The sequence below is a fragment of the Grammomys surdaster genome, unplaced genomic scaffold, assembly GCF_004785775.1.
Source record: "Grammomys surdaster isolate TR1022 unplaced genomic scaffold, NIH_TR_1.0 126013, whole genome shotgun sequence".
Lineage (NCBI taxonomy): Eukaryota > Metazoa > Chordata > Mammalia > Rodentia > Muridae > Grammomys > Grammomys surdaster.
In genome coordinates this window covers 1147076-1171514 of record NW_021620828.1, presented here as the reverse complement: position 1 = coordinate 1171514, position 24439 = coordinate 1147076, and the positions used below count along the sequence as shown (strand labels likewise).

The 24439-nt window shown below is 50.9% G+C and overlaps 2 protein-coding genes across 4 annotated transcripts in view; one reads left to right on the top strand and one right to left on the bottom strand.

Moving 5' to 3' along the window:
- Plekhg6 (pleckstrin homology and RhoGEF domain containing G6) overlaps positions 1 to 7686 on the top strand; it is a 17439-nt gene extending 9753 nt beyond the window's left edge. For both annotated transcript variants that reach the window (XM_028754377.1, XM_028754379.1), the window contains exons 13-17: positions 587 to 719; positions 805 to 920; positions 5652 to 5803; positions 6613 to 7293; positions 7466 to 7686. In XM_028754377.1, the coding sequence (XP_028610210.1) occupies positions 587 to 719; positions 805 to 920; positions 5652 to 5803; positions 6613 to 7293; positions 7466 to 7475 (1092 nt within the window). In that variant the 3' untranslated portion in view covers positions 7476 to 7686. The remainder of the gene's footprint in view (positions 1 to 586; positions 720 to 804; positions 921 to 5651; positions 5804 to 6612; positions 7294 to 7465) is intronic.
- Tnfrsf1a (TNF receptor superfamily member 1A) lies at positions 6216 to 20873 on the bottom strand. 2 transcript variants are annotated; one of them, XM_028754380.1, is made up of 10 exons: positions 20548 to 20873; positions 13375 to 13528; positions 13082 to 13210; positions 12662 to 12811; positions 12404 to 12482; positions 9914 to 9987; positions 9667 to 9780; positions 9361 to 9389; positions 8760 to 9051; positions 6216 to 8656 (listed from the first exon to the last, which is right to left on the bottom strand). In XM_028754380.1, the coding sequence occupies exons 1-10, from the start codon at positions 20584 to 20586 to the stop codon at positions 8349 to 8351; spliced, it is 1368 nt and encodes a 455-aa protein (XP_028610213.1). In that variant the 5' UTR covers positions 20587 to 20873; the 3' UTR covers positions 6216 to 8348. The 2 variants fall into 2 exon arrangements, with proteins under 2 accessions (XP_028610213.1, XP_028610214.1); XM_028754381.1 differs by having other exon boundaries at positions 6216 to 8650.
- Between the last annotated feature and the right edge of the window lie 3566 nt (positions 20874 to 24439).

Sequence of the window (24439 nt, the reverse complement as noted above, 5' to 3'; positions counted from 1 at the left end):
GATGTCTATGTGTACACTGTAGATGTCTATGTGTACACTGTAGATGTATATGTGTACACTGTAGATGTATATGTGTACACTGTAGATGTCTTTAGAAATACCAGAAGAGGGCACTGGACCCCATTATATTGACAAGCAGATCCAGAGAGTTCTCTGGCCTGTCTACTTCATCTCAAAGCAATAACGTAAAATGTGACAGATCCAGAGACCTGCTGTCTCCTGCACATGCGCACACTGGAGTGGAACCATCCATAATGTCACGTACATATAACACACACACACACACACACACACACACACACACACACACACTAAACACAAGGTAGCACTGGGAGAAAGTGTGGAGGACTGGTCAAGAGGCCATGGATCTGGTCCAGCCTGAGTGCCAGTTGTTTGTCTGACCTTCATCCAACCCTGTTCCCTGCTTATAAATCAGATACAGAACCAAGTTAACTCTCTTCCAGCTGGTCACTCCGCAGTTCTGACCTTGTCCCTATGCTCACAGGCAAAAGAGCCAGATCCCCCGAGAAGCCCCTCCCCTGACTCTGGCTGACCCTGCCTCTTTCTTCTGCACCCCTACCTGCAGATGGATGTGTACCTGTTCCTCTTCTCTGACGTGCTTCTGGTAACCAAACCTCAACGAAAGGCGGACAGAGCCAAGGTCATCCGTCCTCCCCTCATGCTGGAGAAACTCGTGTGCCGGCCACTACGAGACCCCAGTATGTCTCTTCTCCAGAGGAGGAAGGGTCGGGATTGGGGTCAGATAAGGCCCAGCCCTTAAAGCAGAACTTCTTCTCCGTGCAGACAGCTTCCTGCTGATCCACCTCACTGAATTCCAGTGTGTCTCCAGTGCTCTCACTGTGCACTGTCCCAGTTCAACGGAGCGTGCACAGTGGTTGGAGAAGACCCAGCGGGCTCAGGTAGGTGGCAGTCAGGCTTGGGGTGGGGTGGGGTAGGCACCCCTGGAACTCAGGACTGACATCACAGAGGGGTGAAGGAAGGCAGAGAGGCTGGGCTTGGTGCAGGTGTCTGCAGCAGGTCGGATGCTTTTCAGAGTCTGAGAAAGCCTGTGGTCATCTACCAAGGCAGCTACTGAGACAACCCAACACGTGGTACACCCTAATGGTTTCCCCACACTGAAACGGTGAAGTTCTAAACTTTATCTTCTGTTCAGAGACACCTATGGAGCGCTTTCTGGGAATAGGCACTAGTGCTAGGTGCCAAGAAATCAGAAAAGAATGAAAACACCATTCCTGCCCTCCAGGAATCTGTGCTGCAGCTCATTAGAGTAATCAGGGTACAAATAACAGAAGCAAGCATAGCAAAGACAGCAGCAGGGCTGGGCCATGCCTTCTGTCCCAGTGGGCTGCAGTGGTGCTGAGGGAGTTTAGGGGGAGAAACCTTTGCATCAGAGCTGAGGGTAGAGCAGACATCAGAGCAGAAGGGAATTCTAATACAAAGATCTAGAAACAGGAAACAGTCATGTGTGTTGAGAAAGGCACCGCACTGGGAGTGTTAAGCCAGCCCCATCTCTCACTTTATAGGAAGGGAACAGGACTGGATCAAGGTCATACAAACATCTAGAGCTCAGTCAGGACCATGTTCTCTTACCCTCCCCCTGCCACTGTGTGTGTATGTGTCTGTGTGTGTGTCTATGTGTGTGTCTGTGTGTGTGTCTGTGTGTGTGTGTGTGTGTGTGGTATATGCTTATGACTGTGTATATTATGTGTGTGTATATTATGCATATGTGTGTGTATTATGTGTATGGTGTATGTACATCACCGTGCGGGTGTGTGCACCTGAGTGTGCATGTATAGAAGCGAGCAGGCTGTTTGCTTGGCATTGCTAGGGTGTGAAGTATAAGGGTGGATGCAGCCAGGAGATGAGTTCAGGAGGTGGTACCACAGGATCATGCCCGTCTCTAAGAGCCGTGCTAGGAACTTCAACTTTGTCCTATAGACAATATGGAGCCAGTGAAGCTTTCACACAGGGTAGTGATGTGAGGCAGACTGAAGCAACAAAAGGAGAGGAGTTCAAAAAAGAGAGACATCAGCAAAGCTGCATCCGTTACTATCAACTCAGTGGCTTAAACACACACACACACACACACACACACACACACACACACACACAAGCTGGGCTAGGGTGTAGCTCAGTGGGAGAGCACATACTTAACATGAACAAGACCCTGAAGTTGACTGAGCCGTCACATTTATGCTTTCTGGGGATTGGGTTTCAGACCTGGCTTTCTCCAGGCAAACCCACTGTGGGAGCAGAATGGTGAAGAGAGCTGGAGATTTGCCTGAGAAACTGTCTTGGTTGTTGACAAGCTGAGGACCAAACCCAGGCTTTGCTATATTGGGAAAGTACTTCATCCCTGAACTCCACCCCAAGCCCCAGGAAGGAATATGTATATTTATTTATTTGTTTATTTATTTGTGGGTGGGTGTATTGTATGTGCATAGTTGTGTTGACATCACCACACCTGTAAACTTTCCTTTACCACTCCATCCTCTCAAGTTTCTCCTCTTCCTTTGGTTCCCAATCTTAGAATAAGCCTTCTCCCACATTCTCCCTTTGGAGCTTCTGGGAACCAGTAAAACCTGCTAGTGTTCATACACAAAATAACAGCTCCTGATAGGCTCTGCAGGGTGACAAATGGGGTGTCATTTCTCCTCTGTGATCAAACTTACAGTGAGGTTCCTAGCCACTCAAAGTCTGACACACACACACACACACACACACACACACACACACACACACACACGCAAGGGTGACAAAGCATCTCTTAGTCCCTTTACTGCCCAGAGCTCAGACTTTTTCTTCTTCCTCTTACAGAAATGTTAATGAGGCAGCTTCCTTGAGGGTTTACAGAGGTAGCTTACGCTTTAACAGAAAATGAGCTTGTGGGTGGGGGTGGGGAGACTCAGTGGCTGAGAGGAGGAAAAGGAACTGAGAACCCTCAGAGGTAGAGGCCAAGAAATGAAAGTGGGGCCAATTAAACTAAGGCAAGATTTAGAAGATAGTCCAGAGCCCACCCTGTGTTCTTGGCAAGTTACTTGCCTTTCTCAGCCTGACCTTCATCTGGGAAGGTACAGTGATAGCTAGCAAGCCAGTGAGTGGCTTGGCATGAGGCTTTGTGCTTCCTGGGAGTTCTACAAGAGTGTGTCATTGTGACACAAAGGGGTGAACTAGTTGAGTACTCCTATAATCCCAACACTCAGAATGCTGAGGCATGAGGACTGTGAGTTCAGGCTAGCCTGGGCTATACAGCAAGTTCTGGATCTGAGTTGTATAGAATGACCCAGTCTCAGAAAAACAAAGAAGAGAAAGGAGGAGGAAGAGAAAGAAAGGAGAAGAGAAAAGAGGAAAAAGAGGAGGAAGAAGAGGAGAAGGGGGAGGAGGAGGAAGAAGGGGAAGAGGAGGAAGATATTGCAGGCAGTGCAGAGTTGGAAGGCTTTGGTGTTGGCGGCTGAGAGGCAAAGAGCATCTTCTAAAGCTCTCCTGTCATGCAGTACTGGGGAGACAGGTGAATGTGGTAACCCCAATGAACTGCAGAGAGAAGAGGTCTTCTCTCTTGCGGATTCTCCACAGGAGTCTTGCTTGGGAGCCTTCCCTCCCTCCCTCCTTCCTCAGCTTTGTGGGGAACTACACTCTAGATCTTTCTTCCCATACTGCTTGTCTTGACTCTCCTCTTGCTGTAGCCAAGAAGACTTCCCCGCTGAAGCTTTTGAGGCAGCTGAAAGCCCTGGGCGCTGCTACCCAACATCCCCCCGGGGGGGGGGGTTCCCTAACTCTTGCCTTTCCTGGGGAGGGAAAAGGGCAAGCAAAGACGATGTCAGCAGATAGTCTTTAACGACTTCCCCTTCTCCTCCCTTCCTTCCACATTAACCCTATCCTCAGTAGCCATCACAAAGTCGAACTTGGGGCATGTGTGGCAAAGGGCATGGCTTCTCCTTACAACGGGCCATGCAGCCCACCATTTTCTGCTTGTACCTTTCCCAACTTCACACTGAGCATAAAGATGAAGACTGGGGAAGAGGGAGGAGACGCAGAAACTGGCCCCGTGTGCTGGCTCTCATCCTCTGCTCTGGTTCGGTGACTGGGAAGCCAGGGAAAGGAGCGTTGTTAGGACTCTCCACTTGATATCATTTTCCCATGCCTGCCCAACCCTCCTCCAACATGTCTCATCCTGACCCAGCCACCCTCATGCTCTGAAGCTTTGGAGAAGCCTAGGAAGCCCCAGGGCTGCTGGCTCTCACTTCCCAAGCTTCTGAGAAAGGATAAGATGGAGCCATCAGGATAAGCTTGCATCAGTCAGAGAGAGAGCACTGTATGGAGTTGGGGGACACTTGAGGTCCCTGCTCTATGCCAGATGTAGCACCTTAGCTGCCAAAGAGAGCACCAAGCTCTCATTTCAGATGATCACGAGCCACCATGTGGTTGCTGGGAATTGAACTCAGGACCTCTGGAAGAGCAGCCAGTGCTCTTAATCTCTGAGACATCTCTCCAGCCCCTCTTGTTTTCTTTTTGAGGTAGGGCCTCACTATATAAGTTCTGATGGGCCTGGAACTCTCTATGTAGACTGGGCCGGCCTCAAACTCAGAGATCTGCCTGCCTCCAGTGGATACACCATGATCCAAATGCTGGGATCAGCCTAGCCTTCAGCCATTTCCTTACCATCTGGGAGGTGCTTTAGTATTTTCTTAGCCACACCTAAGAATATCGGTGTCCATTCTGCCCCCGGCAGCCACTTCTGTGCTTCTTCATGCCAACTTACCACTCACCTTGTGTCTCCTCAGGCTCAGCTCCCACAACATTAACCTCCTGTGGTAACCCAAAGTCCTTCAAGGCTTCCAAAAAGCTTGCAGTCACTGAGCTACTAAGACTTAGAGAGCATACACTCACCCTGTTCTCCTCTTCACCAGAGCCGCCTTGGCAAGTAGCTGCGTCTAAACCTAGTCTTTGCATCTGTAAGATGAGCCCATGGCCATGCTCGCCATTCTGGAGGGTGGTGCTGTGTGACAAAGCGCCCCGTGTGTATGGAGGTCCTCTGCAAGATATCTGTCAGCTGCCGCTGCTTTTAGCACATATGAAAACTCAGAAGGGACACAGACATGAGTCCTCTTCTCTTCCATCTTGGGACAGCTTTCCTTTCTTACCCATCTAAGAGACAAGAGAGTCCTCAGCCTAGGACAAGCCTGCCCCTGCTCCTCCCTCCTTCAGGATAAAGGCCAAAGTGATGAGGGAGCAATGAGCCGCAAAGAGTAACCTGAGGACCAGTCTGGTCCAGAGCCCTTGCAGCAGCATCCTCTTGGTCAGGGAGAGAGTCCTAAAAGAGGTGCATCGGAGGGCTTCCCTGGAGGTGTGGAAGCAGGGGCATGAGAGCGGAGGAAAGGGGATGTTCTGTCCAGCCCAGTTCCCTCCAGCACCAGCTCTGCTGCTTGGTGCCACCAAATCTTGGCATCATTGTGTCCCCTCCTGGAAGAATGCCTCCTGTGGTGGTCCCCAGCCTTCTAGTTCCCTTTCTCAGTAGGAAAGGAAATGGAAACACCTGTGTCTCAGAGGGAGCTAGGAGAACCAAAGATACCATAGGTAAACAGCGTCCAGCGTATAAACGAGAGCTCATAATGATGAAAGTCCCTCCCCAGACCACTCTGCAGAAGCTGAAGGCTGAGGAGTATGTTCAACAGAAGAGAGAGCTGCTGGCCCTCTATCGAGACCAGGGCAGGGAGTCCCCGAGCACCCGGCCCTCCACGCCTTCCCCTTCCCCGGAGTACTCTCAGAGCAGTACGGAGGGGAGGTAAGACTCCATCACTATCCAAGGAGGGGGATGAGGTAGGAGGAGGGAGGAGACACTTATGAGGCTGAGAAAGGGTGAGCAGAGAGCCTCGGGGGACTTGGTGCGAGAACAAGAACGTGAGCGACAGCTGAGAGTGCAACAGGTTGGGAGTTACCATGTGAAGGGATCCGTGGCACAGAGTGGGCACCGGGCAAAGGAAACAGAGACACGGCGAGTGACCTCCCTGTGATGAGCAGGCTCCAGAGTGAAGGCAGATATGGATTCTCAGAACACAGCAAGCTCCAACCCCCGAAGTGTAAGAGGTTCATCTAGTATGATACTTAGCAACAAGCTTTTAGAGAAAATGACCCGCCAGTGGTCCCACTCAGCAAACAGGAGGCAAGCTGCCCAATAGGAGGCCTGAACCAGGTGCTGTGGACTAAGTAGCTCAGACACAACCGAGCTTTTATTTGTTTTTGAGGCAAGTCAGGCTGACCTTGAACTCTCGGCATTGCTCCCGAGGAACCACCCCCAGCTTACCCCAAGGTCTTTTTCTTTTTCGAATATGGGATGCTTCATAAATTTAATGACCTTGCACAGGGACTGTACATTCCAGTTTCAATATAGGTGCTGTATGAAAAGTGTACCCAAGGTCTTTTATGGAACACAATCTTAACCAGTGAGGTGGAGAAAGCCAATCATTGTCATGTACTGAGAGAGGACAGTAAGTTTGGAGGAGGAGACATTTCTGAATGCAGTAATAGGAGAGGCTTCTCAGCCTTCAATCTGATCCTCAGCATCTGAGTCTGACTTTCTGCTCTTAACTGTAGGACTCTGGAGTTCACAGTAATCCCCCGCCTGGTGGTGACTGAAGACACAGATGAAGACACGCCCTCCGTGCCCGACGATACCTCAGACTCTGGCTATGGCACCTTGATTCCAAGCTCCCCGATGAACGCTCATTCTCCCCTGAACAGGCTTCGGTCCAAGGCTCTTCGTAGGGATCCTCGCCTCACCTTCTCCACCCTGGAACTCAGAGACGTTCCCTTGCGCCCCCAGCCTCCTGACCCCCAAGCTCCCCAGCGACGAAGTGCCCCGGAGTTGCCAGAAGGGATCCTAAGAGGGGGCAGTCTACCCAGGAGAGCCCCACCAACCTGGTCCGAGGAGGAAGATGAGACCCTGACACCAGGGAATGTGGTGGTAGAAACCCTACACCGGGCACAACGTCGGAGTCCGCTCCCTCACTCTCCCACCCATACAGACTCTGCAGGGGAAAGCCCCTGGGAATCCTCAGATGAAGATGAGAGTCTTCTATCCCCTGGACTCCGCCCCCGCCCGCTGCGGGCTGAGGACATGCTCAGGGAGATCAGGGAAGAGCTGGCTAGCCAAAGGATCGAGGGAGCCTCGGAACCAGAACCGGAAAATGGCAAGCCCCGGAGGCTAACACGAGCCCAACTGCAGAGAATGAGGGGCCCCCACGTCATACAGCTGGACACGCCCCTGTCTACATCGTAAGTGCAGAAACTACTATGGGACAGAAGGGCAGTAGGGAGTGAGGGGCCGTTCTAAGAGGTAGGCTGTTCGGAGCAGGGACCAACACAGGGGAGGGCACTCTGCTTTGCCCATCAGCCCACTCGTTGCCTGACCTTGACCTAATAATGCATTTGTCTCCTTCCTTTACAGAGAAGTATGAGGAAAGCCAAAGCCCTTTGATCCATCTCCTAGAGGAATGGTCTCCCCAAGAGTGCTGGTCACCCCCTCCCCCTGGACTCTACCTCAAGAATCCACCTCAAACCATGCCTGAGCCCAGGCAGCACCTCCTGCTCTGAGGACTCTGGAGGTCAAGAACTGAACATTTTGTCTCACAAACCCCCAAGCCCCACATAAAAGTGCCCAGAAACATGGCTGTTTGGTTAGCACTGGATGAGGGTGAGACGCGAGAAGCATGGGTACCCATCGGGTGGAGTCAGCTGTTAGCTGGCAGGATGGCTGGTCTTTGTAGGCCACTTTTCACATCCTGGGCTCTGCCAAGTCTCTCTTATCCACAGACCACTCTTTCCAGGGTCAGAGGTCATTTTCAGACTTTTAGTGTATTTACAAGAGTCGAGGGCTCCAGCTGGAGACCCCACTGTTCTGTGCTTGCCCCTACCTCAGACAGTTCATCCATTAGTGTGATATAATTGATACAAAGATTGCTTACTACTGTGGGAAAGGGCCCAGAAATCGACTGAGGAGGCCCTGAGAAGCTTTGCTTGGGCCCTGTGCATCCCAAATGGGCATCAGATATATTGTGCCTTTCCTCTACAATCATTTGTTCTGGTTTTTGGCACCCACCGCTGGCCAGGAGCAGATGGCACATCTCCCTGCCATGCACAACTGGCTGGCTCAGGCAGTCCTCGGCGACTGAGAAAAGCTATGTACACCAAGTCGGTAGCACCAAGGAAGGCTAGAGCCTGCCCCTTAGAGACCCTTGCCTCCTTTTCACCCATAGAAGAGGTCCACAGGGGAGTACAGCATTTAGCAGAATGCGTCTTCAAGTCCCTCTCCTGAGGTGGAGGGTGTGGCCTTATCCCGGGAGGACGGTCGTGGATGAGTGGGCGGGGCTTTTCAGAGCCTCTCGGATGTTCTCTAGGCACCCACTCAGGTTCATTCTGCAAAGCACGCTGCCCACTACGTCCAGCGTGGCAACCTGTCGCGGCGTGCGCCGCCGCCAGGCTTCCAGCATGCTGTACTGAGCCTCGCGCAGGCAGCTCCCGTTCTGCATCTCCAGCCGCTTGATCTCGTGATTGTCCAGCCCCAGGAACCGCATGAACTCCCTCCAGCGCTCCGGAGGCACGCCATCCACCACAGCATACAGCGTCGTAAGGTCTGCAGCTGGGGACAGGGACCGTACACCTCCAGCAGCAGCCCAGCCTTTGCGCCCTCCACCCTGCCGACTCCCTCCAGGAGTAATGACCCCAGTGCGAACCCAACTCACCGTCAGGATGTTGTGGGTGGGCGGGGTCTTCCCATTTCTGAGGAGGGATGGTGACTGGCACGGAGTTGAGTGATCCATAGAGGAGAGGGTCAGCACCCTGGGTTGGGACCACCTCTTTTACAGATGGCATAAAGTTCTGCCAGTTACTAGGACCAAAGATGGGACTGGAGACAGGAGGACTAAAGCCTGGGGTGGAGCCGAAGTTCAGAGTGGGGTTGAAGCCGGTGGTGGGTTTAAAGGCTGGGGCAGGGGCTTGAGTTAGGGGCTTAGTAACAACTCCTTCAACGTCCATCTGAAAGAAAGAAAGAAAGAAAGAAAGAAAGAAAGAAAGAAAGAAAGAAAGAAAGAAAGAAAGAAAGAAAGAAAGAAAGAGAAAGAGAGAGAGAGAGAGAGAGAGAGAAAGAAAGAAAGAAAGAAAGAAAGAAAGAAAGAAAGAAAGAAAAGCATTAATGGGGGAAAGAAAAGGAGTCCCTTTAGGCGCTTTATTCTTTATGGGGGTGGGGATAGGGAAGCTAAAGGAGCCCACCACCCTCATTCCAAGTAATGTGGGTATTAGGCGTTGGAAGGTGTAGTCAGGGAAGTTGGAGTCGTTTCTTCTCACCTCTTTGACAGGCGCTGAATCCCTACAAACTGAGAAAAAAGAAACAAGGTGTCATGAATTTCACTTCCCTTTCAACTGTGGCACCCTGGCCTTGGGGACTTGTGGTGTCATGCCTCAGGGTCTATGTGGCCCCAGGGACAAGAGAATTACTGATATCAGCATGGTTTCCCTCCCACTACCCAGGGCCACTCAGCCTAGAGTCCTTAGCCATGAACAGAGAGGCCACCCCTCATCTCCCTCCATCTTGCCTACCCAACCCCCTCCTGTATCTCCTCCAACACCTTTATCCCCAAAGTCCACACTCACTGATGGAGTAGACGTTGAACATCCACCGGGGATATCGGCACATTAAAGTGATGAAGATAAAGGATAAAAGGCAAAGACCTAGGAAGATAACCAGGGGCAACAGCACCGCAGTACCTGCAGACACATCAGAGGGTGCTCAGTGTGAAGCAGCAGCAGAGACTAGGGTTTGGGGGGTGGGGTGGAGGAGAAGTGGAGGAGGGGTGAAGGGAAGCCATGGTGAGCATGGCACCAAGCCATTCCTCCTCACCTGAGTCCTGGGGGGCTGTGACATTTGCAGCTGGAGGTAGGCACAACTTCATACACTCCTGATTTTTCTTGCAGCTGAAAGAAGAGACGGGCACTGGTGAGTAGGAAGGCTGCCTGAAGTTCTTCCATTTGTAATGGAATCTAACCCGCCTCGAGAGCTGATGCAGAGGAATGAAACAGTACATCACACAACATTTTATAAGCTGAAGAGACCAAGAAAAAGGTTGTGACGACAGCCAGGCGCAGAAGCAGATGCATGTGACCTCAGCACTTGGGAGGTAGTGAAGGAAGGATGAGTTCAAGGTCACCCGTGGTTACATAGCAAGGTCAGAGTCAGCCTGGGCAACAGGAGACCCTGTCCAGAAAGAGAATAGAGAAGAAAAGAAGGGGAAAGGGAGAGAGAGGGCAAGTCAGCCATCTTAAATTTAAAATAATCGTCCTCCCACATGGCAGCTTACAACCATCTGTAACTCCAGTTCCAGGGTATCTAATGCCCTCTTCTGGCCTCTGAGAGTACCAAGCATCTACACAGTACGCAGATATACGTGCCAGTAAAACACTCGTACACATACATAAAAATAAATAATTTTTAAAGTATTTTTTTAAATGCCAGACATGGCGGCACATCCCAGTGGTCAGGAGGCTAAAGCAGGCAGATCTTTAGGAGTTCAAGGCCAGCCTGGTCTACCTAGGGAGTCCCAGGCCAGCCAAGGCTACCCAGTGAGATCCTGAGTAAAAAACAAACAAATAAAATAAAATGAAATAAAACCGTCAAAAGGCTGAGGCTATGATGAATCCACTTGAATAGCATGCAAAGATCCTGGATTCAACAATCAAGCAGGATTTTAAAAATAAATTTTAAAAGGCATTTATAGTCAGAGTAAAAATTCCATTCCAGTCATTGACATGACAGAAACAAGTCGTTTCACTTTTCTGGCCCAGGATCTCTTGGCGCTCACAACATCTCCTTCTGGGATCAAGGTCTTAACCCTGACATGGCATGGTAAATGGCAGCCATGGTAGACGGCAGCTGTGGGTGGACTGAGTTTATCATCGTGTTTGCCAGTGGGACTGTAGCATTGGTGGGACTGTAGCATCGAAAGGCCCAGGGTATGGATCTGAAATGCCCTGCTGTGTTGAAGGCTTGGTCCCAGCATACAGGGACATGGGGACTAGTAACAGTTAGGTCCCCACTCCACACCCTTTCTCTCGGCCTCTCAGCTGCTACGAGGTGAGCTACTTTGCTTGCACAGTAATGCTCTGATGGTGATGCCCTGCTTCAGCACCGGCTCAAAAGCAGCCATGCCAAACACTGCAAGCTGAATGAAACCAGGAGCCAAAAATAAGCCAGTCTTTGCTTTAAACTGATTAAGCCGCAGGTCCACAAAGAGAACTCATACAAGAAGTGGAGGCCTTCCCAGCCAATAGCACTGCTGCTTACAGCACCTGACTTTGGAGATGACAGCTCACTCGGGGCATGAGAGGTTTTAGGATGTCTATCCCTGGGGCAGCCATTGAGAGCTATCACAGGGCAGATGGATGAGGAAAGGACACTGGGTGGGGGAGGGGGACAGCAGAGGAACTTGAGTTCTCAGCAGAAATATGCAAACAGGGAAAGGAGGTTTCGTCCACCTCATGAGGTCAGGGTGAAAAAACATGGGAGTGGGCACATGAGCTCTTTCGAGATGAAACTTGAGTGGGACAAAATAGAAAGTAGACAGCTTTGGTTCAGACAGTTTTACAGATTGTTGGTCTTGCTTTCTGTTTGGGGGGGATCCAACCCTGAGCCCCCATTATGCTAGGCCAGTGCTCTACCATTGACCCATTCCTCCACCCCCACTCTCCTTATCCTAAAGGTTAAGAAACATAAGGCGTGGAGATGTAAGAACTTGCCCAAGGTTGCAGAGCCAGGAAATGGGTGGGTTGGGATTTAACCCCAGGTCAGTTCAACTAGGAGAGTCTCAAGAGTTTCTTCTCTGGAAGCAAATGTATAAGAGCAGCCCATGAGGAGCCACAGGAATGAGGAAGTCTGTCAGGGAGGCTGGGAAGGAATCACCAGTAGCAGAGCTGCATACGAGCCAAACCTAAGATACCATCAATAGTAAGACGCACCAGAGTGCCATTGAGAACAGTGTGCTCGTATCTAACTGCCCAGCACCGAAGGGGCATGCATGCTATGGCGTGTGTGTGTGTGTGTGTGTGTGTGTGTGTGTGTGTAGGTCAGAGGGTGACTTTGAGGAGCTGATAGTCTCTCCCTATTCTCTCCTTTCACCTTTACATGGGTTCCAGAGATTGAACTCAGGTTGCCAGACTTTTGCTGCAAGCGCTTTACCTGTTGAGCCCTCTTGCCTATCCCCCAACATCCTGTCTGATGTCTTGTAGTGTTTTCTTCTGTATCCAGCTGTAGGATACCTCCTTAAATCCTGCTAGGGGCCTCTCAGCCACAGCTGCTCATCCACCCCTGGTCCCCAAGCATTTGGCAGATACTCACTGGCTGCAAGAGACGCACTCATTTCCGCTTAGAAAGAATCCTGCGTGGCAGTTACACACGGTGTTCTGATTCTCCTTACCTGTGAGGAAACACCAAGACTAAGAAGAGTGCCTGCAGTCTAAGGGCCAGAGGGAGGGAGAAGGGTGGGATTCAGGCACCACACAGGAGTTCATACCCACAGGCTACCTCATGGGGAGGAGAGACAGAGGAATAAGCCTGAAGAGGGGAGAGGCCTGGACTTGGGTGAATGGTGCTCACAGGGGATTGTCACAGTGCCATTGAAGCAGGGGCTGCAGTCCACACACTGGAAGTGCGTCTCACTCAGGTAGCGCTGGAACTGGTTCTCCTTACAGCCACACACGGTGTCTTTGTCAGCTCTGCAAGGAGAAATCTCCACCTGGAACATTTCTGAAGAGGGAAGGAAATGGCATATGAGTCTCACATCCCTTTTCCCACACAAATCTTGACACCCCGGCTCTGCCACGTGCGTTCATCTTTGTAACATAGACACTCCTATGCACAGCGGTCCGGGCTTGCAAGTACATGCATGTTCCCACCACACCCAGGAGCAGATTCGAAATCCTGACCCCTGGCAAACATCCACGGACACACATACATGTTCACACGCCTTCCCACACCATGCACCTTCTAGAGCCCTGGCCCAATCCCGAGGCTTGCCTTTCCGACATGTCTTGCAACTGAGACACTGTCTGACGTGGTTCTGGGAAGCCGTAAAGGTTCCTTTATCACACTCCCTGCAGATTGTTTCCCGCCCCGGCTCTGGACAGTCACTCACCAAGTACGTTCCTGTGGAAGGGAAGATTAGGCTGTAGTAAACAGCTGAAGGGTAGAGCCCAAGTCGGGGGATGGCGGACAGCAAAATAAGGGGACACCCAGGGACCAAGGTCTGGGAACATCAGAAACAAGTGAAAGAAACTTCAAGAGGATTCTCTGCTCCCACTGTCTCTTACCTTTGTGGCACTTGGTGCAACAGATGGAATTATTCTTAGGATGAGCATACTTTCCCTGGGGACACAAACTATCCCTCTTCTCCCGGTCACCAAGAGAAGGGACCAGTCCAGTGACCCCTGACAGGTGTATCTCCACCAGCAGAGCCAGGAGCACCTGAGTGAACAATCAGAAAGAGGAAATACTGTCAGGGGTGGGGCCTTAAAGGCAGCAACAAACTGAACACACACACTGCCAAGTTCACATCTCCCCTGAGGAAATTCTCCCCTAGAAGATGGCCACTGTGTAGTCTAGTATTTTTCCTGGTCTCTGGTGGTTCTGTATGCTAGCATTTGTTTCTACAACCGAGCAATCAGATCTCGGGCCCCAGCTGCATTTTATCCCGTTCAGTTCCCTGAAGCAGTTCTCAATGCTGATCACAGGAAAGCTGGTCCAGGAATGTTTATAGTTTTCCGGTGTGTTTGCAGGGCTGACGGTGGAGCTCCAGGTCTCAACCAGAAGCACTGAGGTGCCCTCTGCCCTACAAAGAAATGTAGCCAGACGTAGCAGGCTGTCTCAGTTACAGCCTGTTTTTCCAACAGATAATCAATGCCACAGCTCATTGGACATTTCTATACCTGGGTGCGGGTTTCACACTGCCTGTTTGTGGACACTCCCTAGAGGTGAGCTGGTAGGATCTGCAGACCTGACTGGATTCCATTATAGTAACTTAAAAAGTACTACAGGGAGGAAAAATCTTAAGGAGAGCTGTCGTGAAGATGGTTCAGGAAAATGTCTGCTGTGTGACAAGAGGTCCTGAGAGCAGGCTCCGTCACCTACATAAAAAGCCAGGCACGGCAGCATGGACTTGTAATGCCAGTGACGGAGAGGAGCCTGGCAGGTACCTGATGCTTTCTAGGCAAGCTAGAGTCATTGAGCCCTGACCCCAGAGAGAGATCCTGGCTCAAAACGCAAGGTGGATGGTATCTGAGGAAAACCCCTGAGGTTGACCTCCATGCACGCTGACACACCCAGATATTAGCACGCATCTGTGGATGATGCTCCTCTAAGCATCATTCCTGGGCAGAGACGAAAGGAAGAACTCTGTGCATGATCTGCGTGCACTCGAGAAGGGAGAGGGGAGAGGGGCTGGGAATGAAACCAAGGGGGCCTCTCCTGAGCCACAGGCTCAGTCAAGAATTCTAAATATGGGTTTCAAGTCTTGCTCAGCAACTCTGCCCGCACATCCATGCCTTTCACAGCTAAATTCACACTACAGCTCAGGTTAGCGAGGACAGAGAGGGAAGGCAGGCAACAAGGGTTAGGTATGAGCAAAGACGAGTGTGTTGTGTACTAGAGTCGGCCAGAGCTTAGTGATCAAGATAGCCAGCAAATCAGGAGCTGAGGATATGCCAGGAGTCCAAAGCAGAACATTCTAGAAGGCTGGTTCTATGATCTTGGCAAAGCTCAAAGCAACCAAGTGGCTTTCCTGTGTACAAATAGCTTCTTCGTAGAGAGAGCAAAGCCCCCGTAGCATCAATTCAGACTTTGCTCTTTGATCTCCCCCAGTTTTGGGGTTCCCTCAGCCTTCCTTCTTTCATCCCCCTCCCCCTGCTTAGCCATTTTATGTCCAGAGAGTGGAGGTCTTCAAGATAGATGCAGAAGCAACTGAGCAATCAGATCACATTCGGGAGAGACCTCCCCACCCATGGCCACCTAGGCTCCCCGCTGCCTTTGGGGGCCCTACAACCTCCGAAGCTCTTTTGGAAGGAGGCAGGCAGTCTGCACCTGTCAGTCAGCTGCTGTTACTCGAAGTGCTACCTCCTGGGCAACAGCAGCTGCAGGGGCCAGGAAGCCCGTGCCTCAGCCATAGACCAGAGAAGCCACACACAGAAGCAAGCACACCAGCAATCTCTCAGGCAGGGGTGCAACCCCTCCCCCCACACACACACACACACAGAGGCTTCCAGAGTGACGGGAAAGGTTAGTTATGATAAGAGCTTCCCAATCATGAAAGTGTGGTTCCTTTCCCAGAAGAAGAAATGGCTTGCAGCACCTAAGGTCAACTGTACTTCCAACCCCATCAGAGAACATGAAGCCAAGCCAACAGGCCGGCAGTGTCAGGAAGAGGTAGAGGTGGGCTCTGGGCCAAGAACAGCCTTGGAGGGAGCCTCTCAACTAGTGATGGGTGAGCCTCCAGAGAAGGAGCCTGATTTCTCTGGTCACGTGTCCCTCCCTTTCCAGAACTCTGGGGGTTAAGTCAAATCCGGGAAAGGGAAATCTTTTCCCAGCAGCTCCGCCCCAGTGACTCAGGCCAGGGAGGAGGAGATCTAGGACAGTGGACAGGGAACTGCAGCTTCCCCAGCTCTTCAAGGGCTGTGAGTCAGCAGAAAAGCCAAGCAGCAAGTGGAACCCCATCTGTTCCCTTCAGAGTACATAGTCTCTCCCCTCTCTCCCACCCCCACTCAGAGCCCTTCATCCTTTTCCTTAAAACAGCCAGGCAATGAACCCCTGTCCCACTGGGCTCAGATTTCGGGGAAATGCCTCCCTCTTCCATCCCATCCCAAAGGAAAGTCTTCCTGACCCCTGGCTTCCCTGTCAGGTCAGTAGGCTCCTCCCAGATGACCAGCCTCTTCCATCTCCGACATCCTTCCTTTAGACTTGGACTGGCTTTGATTCCTCCTCAAAGTTAAACAACATGTCTTCAGCTGATAAAGCCCATCCCAGGATCCCTGCTCCCTGGCTCCCTGGGCTTTCCCGACAGCCCCCTGACACTCCCCAGTTCCAACAAGAATCAAATCCAGGGTGCCCTCCTGCTCTAGTTCACCACATTCCCATAGTCTGCCTGGTTCTGGCCAGTTACATTGGGGTTGGGAGCTCCCTAGACAACCCTTAAGAAACAGAGCCAGGTCTGAGGCTTTATAGGCACTCCTCAAGCCAAGTAGCTATGGAGCAAAAATTACAGCCCTCTTAAGGTTAGAAGGAGCTAGGCATTATTCCAGGCACTCTGAGAGGCAGAGGCGGGCTCATCACTGGGTTCAAGGCCAGCCTGCTCTGTAACTGAGTTCCAGGACAGCCAGGGCTACACAGAGAATCTCAACAAAAACAAAGTAACAGAAGAGATGGAGCAGGCGCAGAAGCAGCACTCTCATCTCACAGGCTCCAGGGATTCCGGGGCCCTCTGGTTCTTTCAATAGGCACCATGTATAGCCACTCTATCAGCAGTTGCGTTATAAGGCAAACAAGAGACTAGGGTAGCCAGGTCCAGAGTCCTGGCCCAAACCTGAATGCCTTTGCCTGGAGCAGGGGAGGGGCAGGAAGCCACGGGTGCCTGAGGAGAGATGGCTAAGGAGGTGGCAAGGCATCTCTCTAACTACCCCTCAGCTTCCGCCTAGGGAGGCCTTAAGGTGTGACTTCCTGTGTCGGGGCTGCAGTATAGGGCAGAGAAGCTGAAAGGGACCCTGTGGTCAAACTTGACCCAGCCACCTTTTGGGGACCCACTCACTAGGCCCGTCCCCCACATCAATGTGCACATTACGTTAAAATGTGTTTGTTCCACTTAATGTCAAGACCGACGTGGTGAGGAGTTCTTCCATGTGACCTCCTCTGAGAGCGTTGTCACAGTCCTACCTCCCACCCACGAAGCCCCCACTGATGATTCATGTTCCCCCACCCAAGCTCCTCAGATACCCAGTCACCTGTTCTTGTTGAATAACACAAACTGCCCATATCTACTCTGGACTCTTATCAGAAACTATAATTATTTCAAATGAGTAGATACAATCTCCCCAGACACACCACAAACCCTATGAGCTAAGAGATCAGAGCATATCTTGGTCACATCACCCAAAGCCAGGCCTGCAGACCAGAGGGACAGACTGAGGTGCCTTCCATTCAGACCCAGCCGGTGATACATTCAAGGATGTAGGGAAGCGGCATCCCCCTGCCTCAGAGACGCACTTGTCTCCAGGAGATATTTTAGAAGCTGTGCATGTCCTTTCCACACAGGAGCACACTCGGTGCACATGGCCCTGTTGCCGATTCTGCCATTTGCTCATCTCTTGCTGAGACCTGCGGAGGGGCCAGTGCAGCTGGAATTAGCTAGAAGAAAGACTGTGAACTGCTGCTCCAGTTGGCACGACCACACTTCCACTCAGCTAGCCACCGACCTACTTAACCTGGCCCAGCTGAGCTCACCAGGCTCCTTACCTACATGCCACACCACCAACTTCTTGGTACCAATGCTACAAACTGCAACAGCCCTAAGAGTCATCAGTCAGTCCTTCTCCTGGAATCTCTCCGCCCTTTACCCAACACCCAGAGCACTGATTTTTTTGCAACTGCCTTTTCTCCTTCCTGCTCCACAGTGGTGTCTCAGGGCCTTACGATGTGGCTCAGGCTGCCATCAACCTTCTGGTTCAAGTGGTATGCCTATCTCAAACCTTTGCAAGGGCTGAGGCTACCTACATAGTTTCTTATCTATGGTCAGGCTTCAACTTGTACCACTGGGGTGTGAATCTTCCTCTGTACCTCCAGGGCTTGGCTTCAAACATCATTTCCATGGATAAATCCTTCCATGAGCACATACATCTGAGAAACTCACTGTTCTTTGGAACACAGTCTGGACAGACTACTTGGAGAATAGCAAAGGAAAGAGGGAAGGAAAGAAGGGAGGGAGGGAAGGAGGAAGGGATAGAGGGAAGGAAGAAGAGAAGTAGAGGAAGAGGGAGGGAGAGAGGAAGAGATGGAGGGAAACAGGCCCCCACCTAGGTCCTTAAGCATGACTCTGTTTCTTTTTGGTGTTTTTTTTAAGGACCTGGTCTCAGTAATCCAGGCTGGCTTCAAGCTCCTCATATAGCCAAAACTAGCCTTGATCTGAGCTCTGGGCTCCATCTCCCAAGTTCCAGGATAACAGGCATGCACCACCATGACTGGCGCAAGGTTCTTTGTCACACACTCCAGAGTGCCTGTTCTGTCTTTGTCACATTCCTCAACATGGCCACTCCACCCCCCAGATGAGGTGTTCAGCTCCTGTGACCACCACCTTCAACACAAAATCCCATCTCTCCATTTGCCCATTCACTCCTCTCTCCTCCCTCGTCCAAGTCCCCTTTTCTATGCAACATCTCCACCCCCCCACCCCACCCCGTCCATTCCCATTTGACTAATCTCTTGTTCCTTAATTGATTAAGCCATTAGTCAACAGGTCAAAGTCTCCTTTCCAGGGCCTGGGTAGATGCTGGAGATGGAACATAGCTCATACGTTCAAGAGCTCTCCGTGAGCCAAAGATAACACACTGTGAGCCTTAGAGTCTATGAAGGCAAGCTCAGCCCAGCAGACAGGCAAAGACCATTACACAAGAAGAAGACAGTTGGCCTAGCGCCCAACCTCCTCCCCCAGCTCTGCCTCCAGGATGGTACAGCACAAGGCCTCGGAACATCTTTTTTCATTCCTGGATTTAAACTCTTTAAAGCAAAGTCTTCTTGGCCTTGCTACATCTCTGCCTCGTCCCTCGCTACCTCATGACTTCAGCACCTTGTCATACCCATACACCTCATAGGCACTATGCTCTGAACTGATAAGGCAGTGGACAGCCCTGTGTAGGCGTCAGCAGCCTCCCCTGTCCCCTGTCTTCAGGTTCTGCTTCTATTCATAGTGCCCCAGCCCCAACTGAGCCTCCACACCTGGATCAGGATCTCTCCTACCTAGCCTGGCCACTGTACTCTGTCAGACATGGACAGTCATTGTGACGTCTAACGTCACAATGAGTAGTGACGTGAGTAGTGACTAACACCGCTAGAGATGAGAAAAGAGAAGCCAAGCATTCGCTGAGTCCTTTCTGTTTGGGGCATACTATTCCCCTTTGGGGCCATCAACTTAAACTCAGGGGTTTCATTCATCTCTAATCCTAGTACCTGAAGTTGGACCTAGCAAGGTAGGAGATGAATAAACCGAATAAATATTTAACACGCGTCCATCCACTGTATCTTAAAATAACAGCTATGAGGTACTGACCATTATAGACATTTTGGAAATAAAGAAATAAAAGCAGGGGGGAGTCACATCACATGCCCAAGTTCATGAGGGTAAGGGTGCTAGGCTGAGCCCTAAATCCAGGTGATCTACCCCTAAAGAGAAAAGAATTATGTGGATAGGGGAGCTGGAGGATGATCAGAAGGGACAGTCTTGACAAGTCGTGAGGTAAGACTGGGAGGCAGGAGAGGGAGAAGAGAGGTGACATCAGGCAGAGTGGACAGTACAGGGTTCTGGGAACACTGCTGAAGAGGAAGGGATATAGAGAAAGGAAGACAGTGGACAAAAAGGAGCTCTGTAAGGATGCTCTGGAGACTGACTGGAAGAGAATGGGGAGAGAAAATGGATGAAGAAAAGGCAGGTCTCGGGGAAAACGCTGGGCCCAGAGACACTGTGCAGGTGATACAGCCCACCCAGACAGCCAGGGAGCCTCCGAGAATCTACACAGAATGATTCTGGATACAACAGAAATTCAAGGGAACACATGAACACGAGGCGGAGGCCTGAGAAAAGTATGTTTTTCCAGTGACAAGAACAAGCTGCTAACCAACTTCCCCAATTGGAACCGTGGAATTGGAAACCGTGAGCCTGACCTTTGGGCCAGTGGGGAGGGATGGAGAGGATACATCGGCTAGGTAAAGAGGTATTAGCTACTTAAGGAGGGTCAGGCCAGGGGAGACCTCTTGTCTGGAAGCAGAAATGGAGGCAGAAGGGCAGAGGCTGTCTCAGGGAGAAGTCTGGGACTGGAAGGCTGCCCAGCTTTGTCCAGTTTCTGGTCCACTTCCAAGCACACTCTCCCAAACTTGTCCTGCCAACGGATCTCCTTCTGCTCAGTCTTCCAACATCCTGCCCCACACTGTTCAACCTCTGTCAGAGAAAGAGGGCCGCTCCGTCTAATTCCACTGGCCTCGCAGCTGGCCTCGCCACAGCCCAATACAGGCCAGGACCTTGACTGTCAGGCCCCCCCAGGCTTGCCAGCTTGGCTTGCCGAATTCTCTCCCTCTCAGATTTCTGCCGTCTCCATCATCTCAGGGCACAGCAAACCTGGGGGCAAACTGAAGCACAGACGTCCCTGCCCCCATCCCTACCCCTAGTACAAGTCCACTCCTGCCAGGCCGCGCCTCGCTAGCAGCCCACCCTTCCCCCCTGTCTCCCATCTCACCAGTGACAGCAGCAGGCCAGGCACGGTGGGGCGACCCATGTCCGGCCGGCAGTGGCCTCTCACTCCCCCATTGAGGCTGGAGACAGGACAGCAATTGTCAACGCTGGTGAATGAAGACGATCGGACCAGGTGGCCCGGGTGATGGCAGCCTGGGCCTCAGGTTAAAGAAGCTGAAAGTCAGAGGTAGAGAGAGATCAGGGTACGGTCCTCCAGGACCTCGTACCCAGTAGGCCCGATCATGAGCCAGAGTTCGGAAAAGTCGGAGAAAATTAAAGCTGAGGGGAGAGGAGGTAGGAGGGGAAGGGAGAGTGGCGGGGGTTGGTGTTGCAAGAGCGGGACCGGAAGAGCCTAGGGAGAGGCGAGGGAGGAGGGAGGAGGGAACTGGGGAGGAGAGAGGAGAGGGCCAAGGTTCTTTAACGCTTTGTAGCCCGGGTCCCACAGCTTGGGGCCCCAAACCCACTTAACACCACTTAAGAGTCTGAGAGTGCACAGAATTCCAGTTCGGACCCCTCTGCTTTTTAAGTGGGTGAACTTAGACCCGTGGGCTAACGCCTCCAAGCCTATTCTCAAATTCACCGAATGAAGATAGTCTACCTATCTCATGGGATGGCAGGCGGGAGTTATGGAGGGAGGGTAGTATCCGATGCGCTGAGCACTCGGTTCCTTCGAGCTCTCCCTCCCTCTGAGTTCCCTTTAATCTCACTTTCTTGGACATTTACCCAGTCAGCCCAAACCGGGAGGGAAACCAAATGTACTTTTCTACCCTGCCTGGGCCCCTCCCACTGACTCTCATCTTCCCCGCTTCCCCACCGTGGCTCGGCAACCAACGGTGGGGTGCAGGTGAGGGGATGTCAGACAGCCCCCCTCCTATGCCTTGGTTGTCTGCCCAGTTATTAATTGTAGTGAACATGCCTGCCCTGACGTAGGGAAAGAGAATCCATGAGGATTCAGGCTTCTGTAAATGCTTCAGGTTTGCAAAGGATTCTCAGAACCCCTTTCCCAAACTTGCAGTTTTGTCTTGTTTGAAATAGGGTTTCATTTAGCCCAAGCCGGCTAGCCTCAAACTCACTGTCTAGCTGAGGCTGGCCTTGAACTTCTGATCCTCCCACCTCCTACGTGCTGAGATTACAGGTGTGCACCACCACACCCAGCCCCAGATATTCTGATGCATCTATTGAGACTAACCCCAAAGGTAGTTATACCACATTCAGGGGTGAGGAGAAAGCCACAGGACTCTGCACACCAGGAGGCGGAGCTCGGAGAAGCAGGATTCCTGGCTCCTATTGCAAGGACCCACTATTCTCTCTGCCCCTTTGAGTAAGACCTTCCCTTCAGATACCCATCCCTTACAGGGATGTTACTCTATAACACTGGGACACCATTCACTCAAGTGCCCTTGAGAGTCAATGACCTTCTTTATGCATGCCAGTTCAACTAACCTGAGTTCCTTTAGCAGCTGAGGCTTTGAGACATGGAGGAAAAACCCAGGAATAGGGGCCTAGGGCTTAGGGACTTGGAACCAGGACTCCTGGCCCTTCTCCCTGTGAGCTACCAGCCTCCCAACCCTGATGTTTCCTCTCCTCTGTGACTCCAAAGGCAGAGCTTCTGAAGACCAGCTGGAGGTGTCCCTGCTGCTGGAGGCTCACTTCTCTCCATCAGACTAGCCAGGTTTGAACAAGAGCAAGCCAGGAGAAATTAATGGAGGAGTAGAGGGGGGCATGCGGTGTAATTCAGTTGTAAAGGACTTTCTCTGCATAAATGAGGCTCTAAATTCATCCCCAGCATATACACACACACACACACACATGCACACACACATACACACACTAAAGTAGACAAGAAACACACTAGCACATCTCCCAGGACTGGTTTGGTGGTTAGAATCATATTAATATTAGAAGTGTTTGTCACATGTTAACTATCTTACAATATCAATAGTTTGTAAATAATAAATAACAACTTTGAGGTCCCATGTTTAATATTACAAGGAACTTTTAATGGTCTATGCAAACTGCCAAAGCCGTTATTACTCAGAGACTGGAAGAAAACGGGAATTTCCTTCAGGGCTTAGGATAAACACTGATTTTATTTTATTTTTTTAGCACCTTTAAAGCTTTGAGACAACACAGTACTAAGGTGCTCCATAAAACTCCATTTAAGAGGGTAAAAACAGGTGAATCTGAGGATGTGAAAAGCCAGCTAGTTTTACAGAGGAGATATGAATGATAAGAATAAGAAGGCTAGGGGCTGGAGAGATGGCTCAGCAGTTAAGAGCGCTGACTGCTCTTCCAGAGGTCCTGAGTTCAATTCCCAGCAACCACATGGTGGCTCACAACCTATAATGAGGTCTGATACACTCTTCTGGTGTATCTGAAAACAGCTACAGTGTACTCGTATAAATAAAAATAAACAAATCTTTAAAAATATCAACTAAAGAATAAGAAGACTGTAGGAATGAAAACGGCAACAGTTGGGGCTGGAGATGGCTCAGCTGTTAGAAGTACTTGCTGCTCTTGGGAAGGTTCAGGGTTGAGTTCCCAGCACTCATATGGCAGCTTACAATTGCCATAATTCCAGTTCCAAGGGGTCAGACACCCTCTCCTGTCCTCAGGTATACACAGAGAGACATGCAGGCAAAACAGCCATACATATAAAATAAAAATAGGAAATCTTAAAATTAAAAAGTAACAGAAAAGATAGTGTTTAATTGCTGACCTGGGACAAGGAACTGAGGTGCATATTTTACATATCAAAACAGACCTGGCTTCCAGGTTCTCCCAGCATCCCTCAGTCCCTACCTGGCATACCCTGCTCTGCTCAGAACACTAAACTTTCCAGTCCAGGAGCTGGGCTTGCCCTTCTCCCAGAGGCTCCTCCATATATGATCCAGACATTTTGGATTTTGGATGATTCTTCTTCTTCTTCTTCTTCTTCTTCTTCTTCTTCTTCTTCTTCTTCTTCTTCTCCTCCTCCTCCTCCTCCTCCTCCTCCTCCTCCTCTTCCTCCTCCTCTTCCTCCTCCTCCTCCTCTTCCTCCTCTTCTCCCTGTGTATATCCCCCCTTCTCTCTCTCTCTCCCTCCCCTAGTTCTCCTATCTCCATGGCAACTTCCCTGGCCTTTTTCCTTGGGGCCAGTGAACTCACCTGCCCAAGTGCAGCTTCCTAATCAACCTGCCTTTAAGATAGTCTAATCTAACTTGGCTTGAATTGGCTCATTTCACCAACAGCAGAGAATTAACTGGAGACGTGGTTTAGTTGTTAAGAGTACTGGTTGCTCTTACAGAAGAGTCAGGTTCAGTTCCCAGAACCCACACAGTGGCTCACAATCATCCACAACTCCAGTTCCAGGGGATCTGGAGCCCTCTTCTGACATCTGTGGGTGCCAGGCATTCATGTGGTGCACAGATATACACTGGTGCAAAACACATATAAAAATTTTTGAACGACCCCCCCCCCAAAAAAAAAGAACCAACAACAAAAAAAGAAGAAAAAAGCCTACTTTTTTAAGAAAAAGAAAAAAATGTTACTGTGGGAGCCAGAGCTGGGGGTTGAGAAGACAGACCAAAGGATGAAGGAAGAGCTACAGATACCAGCCACCCTCCCCCATACTGTGTGCCATGCCTCACACATGCATAGGTACCTCACGCTGAATCCAAAGGGCACTGACTGGGCTTCAAGGCCCTGTGACTTGGGCCAGGGCCACAGTCCTGCCATTCAATACCCTGCCTTATATAGAGGCCAGGTGAATCAGGGAAGAGGGCCTGGAATCCAGGCTAGCTCTGTGACAGTTACAACCTAGGGTAAGTCATGTCACCTGCGAAACCAGATAAAGAAATGGGGAAGAATGAACCCCTCTAACACTCTGATCCCAAGTCCCAGCGGTGTTCTTCGGGG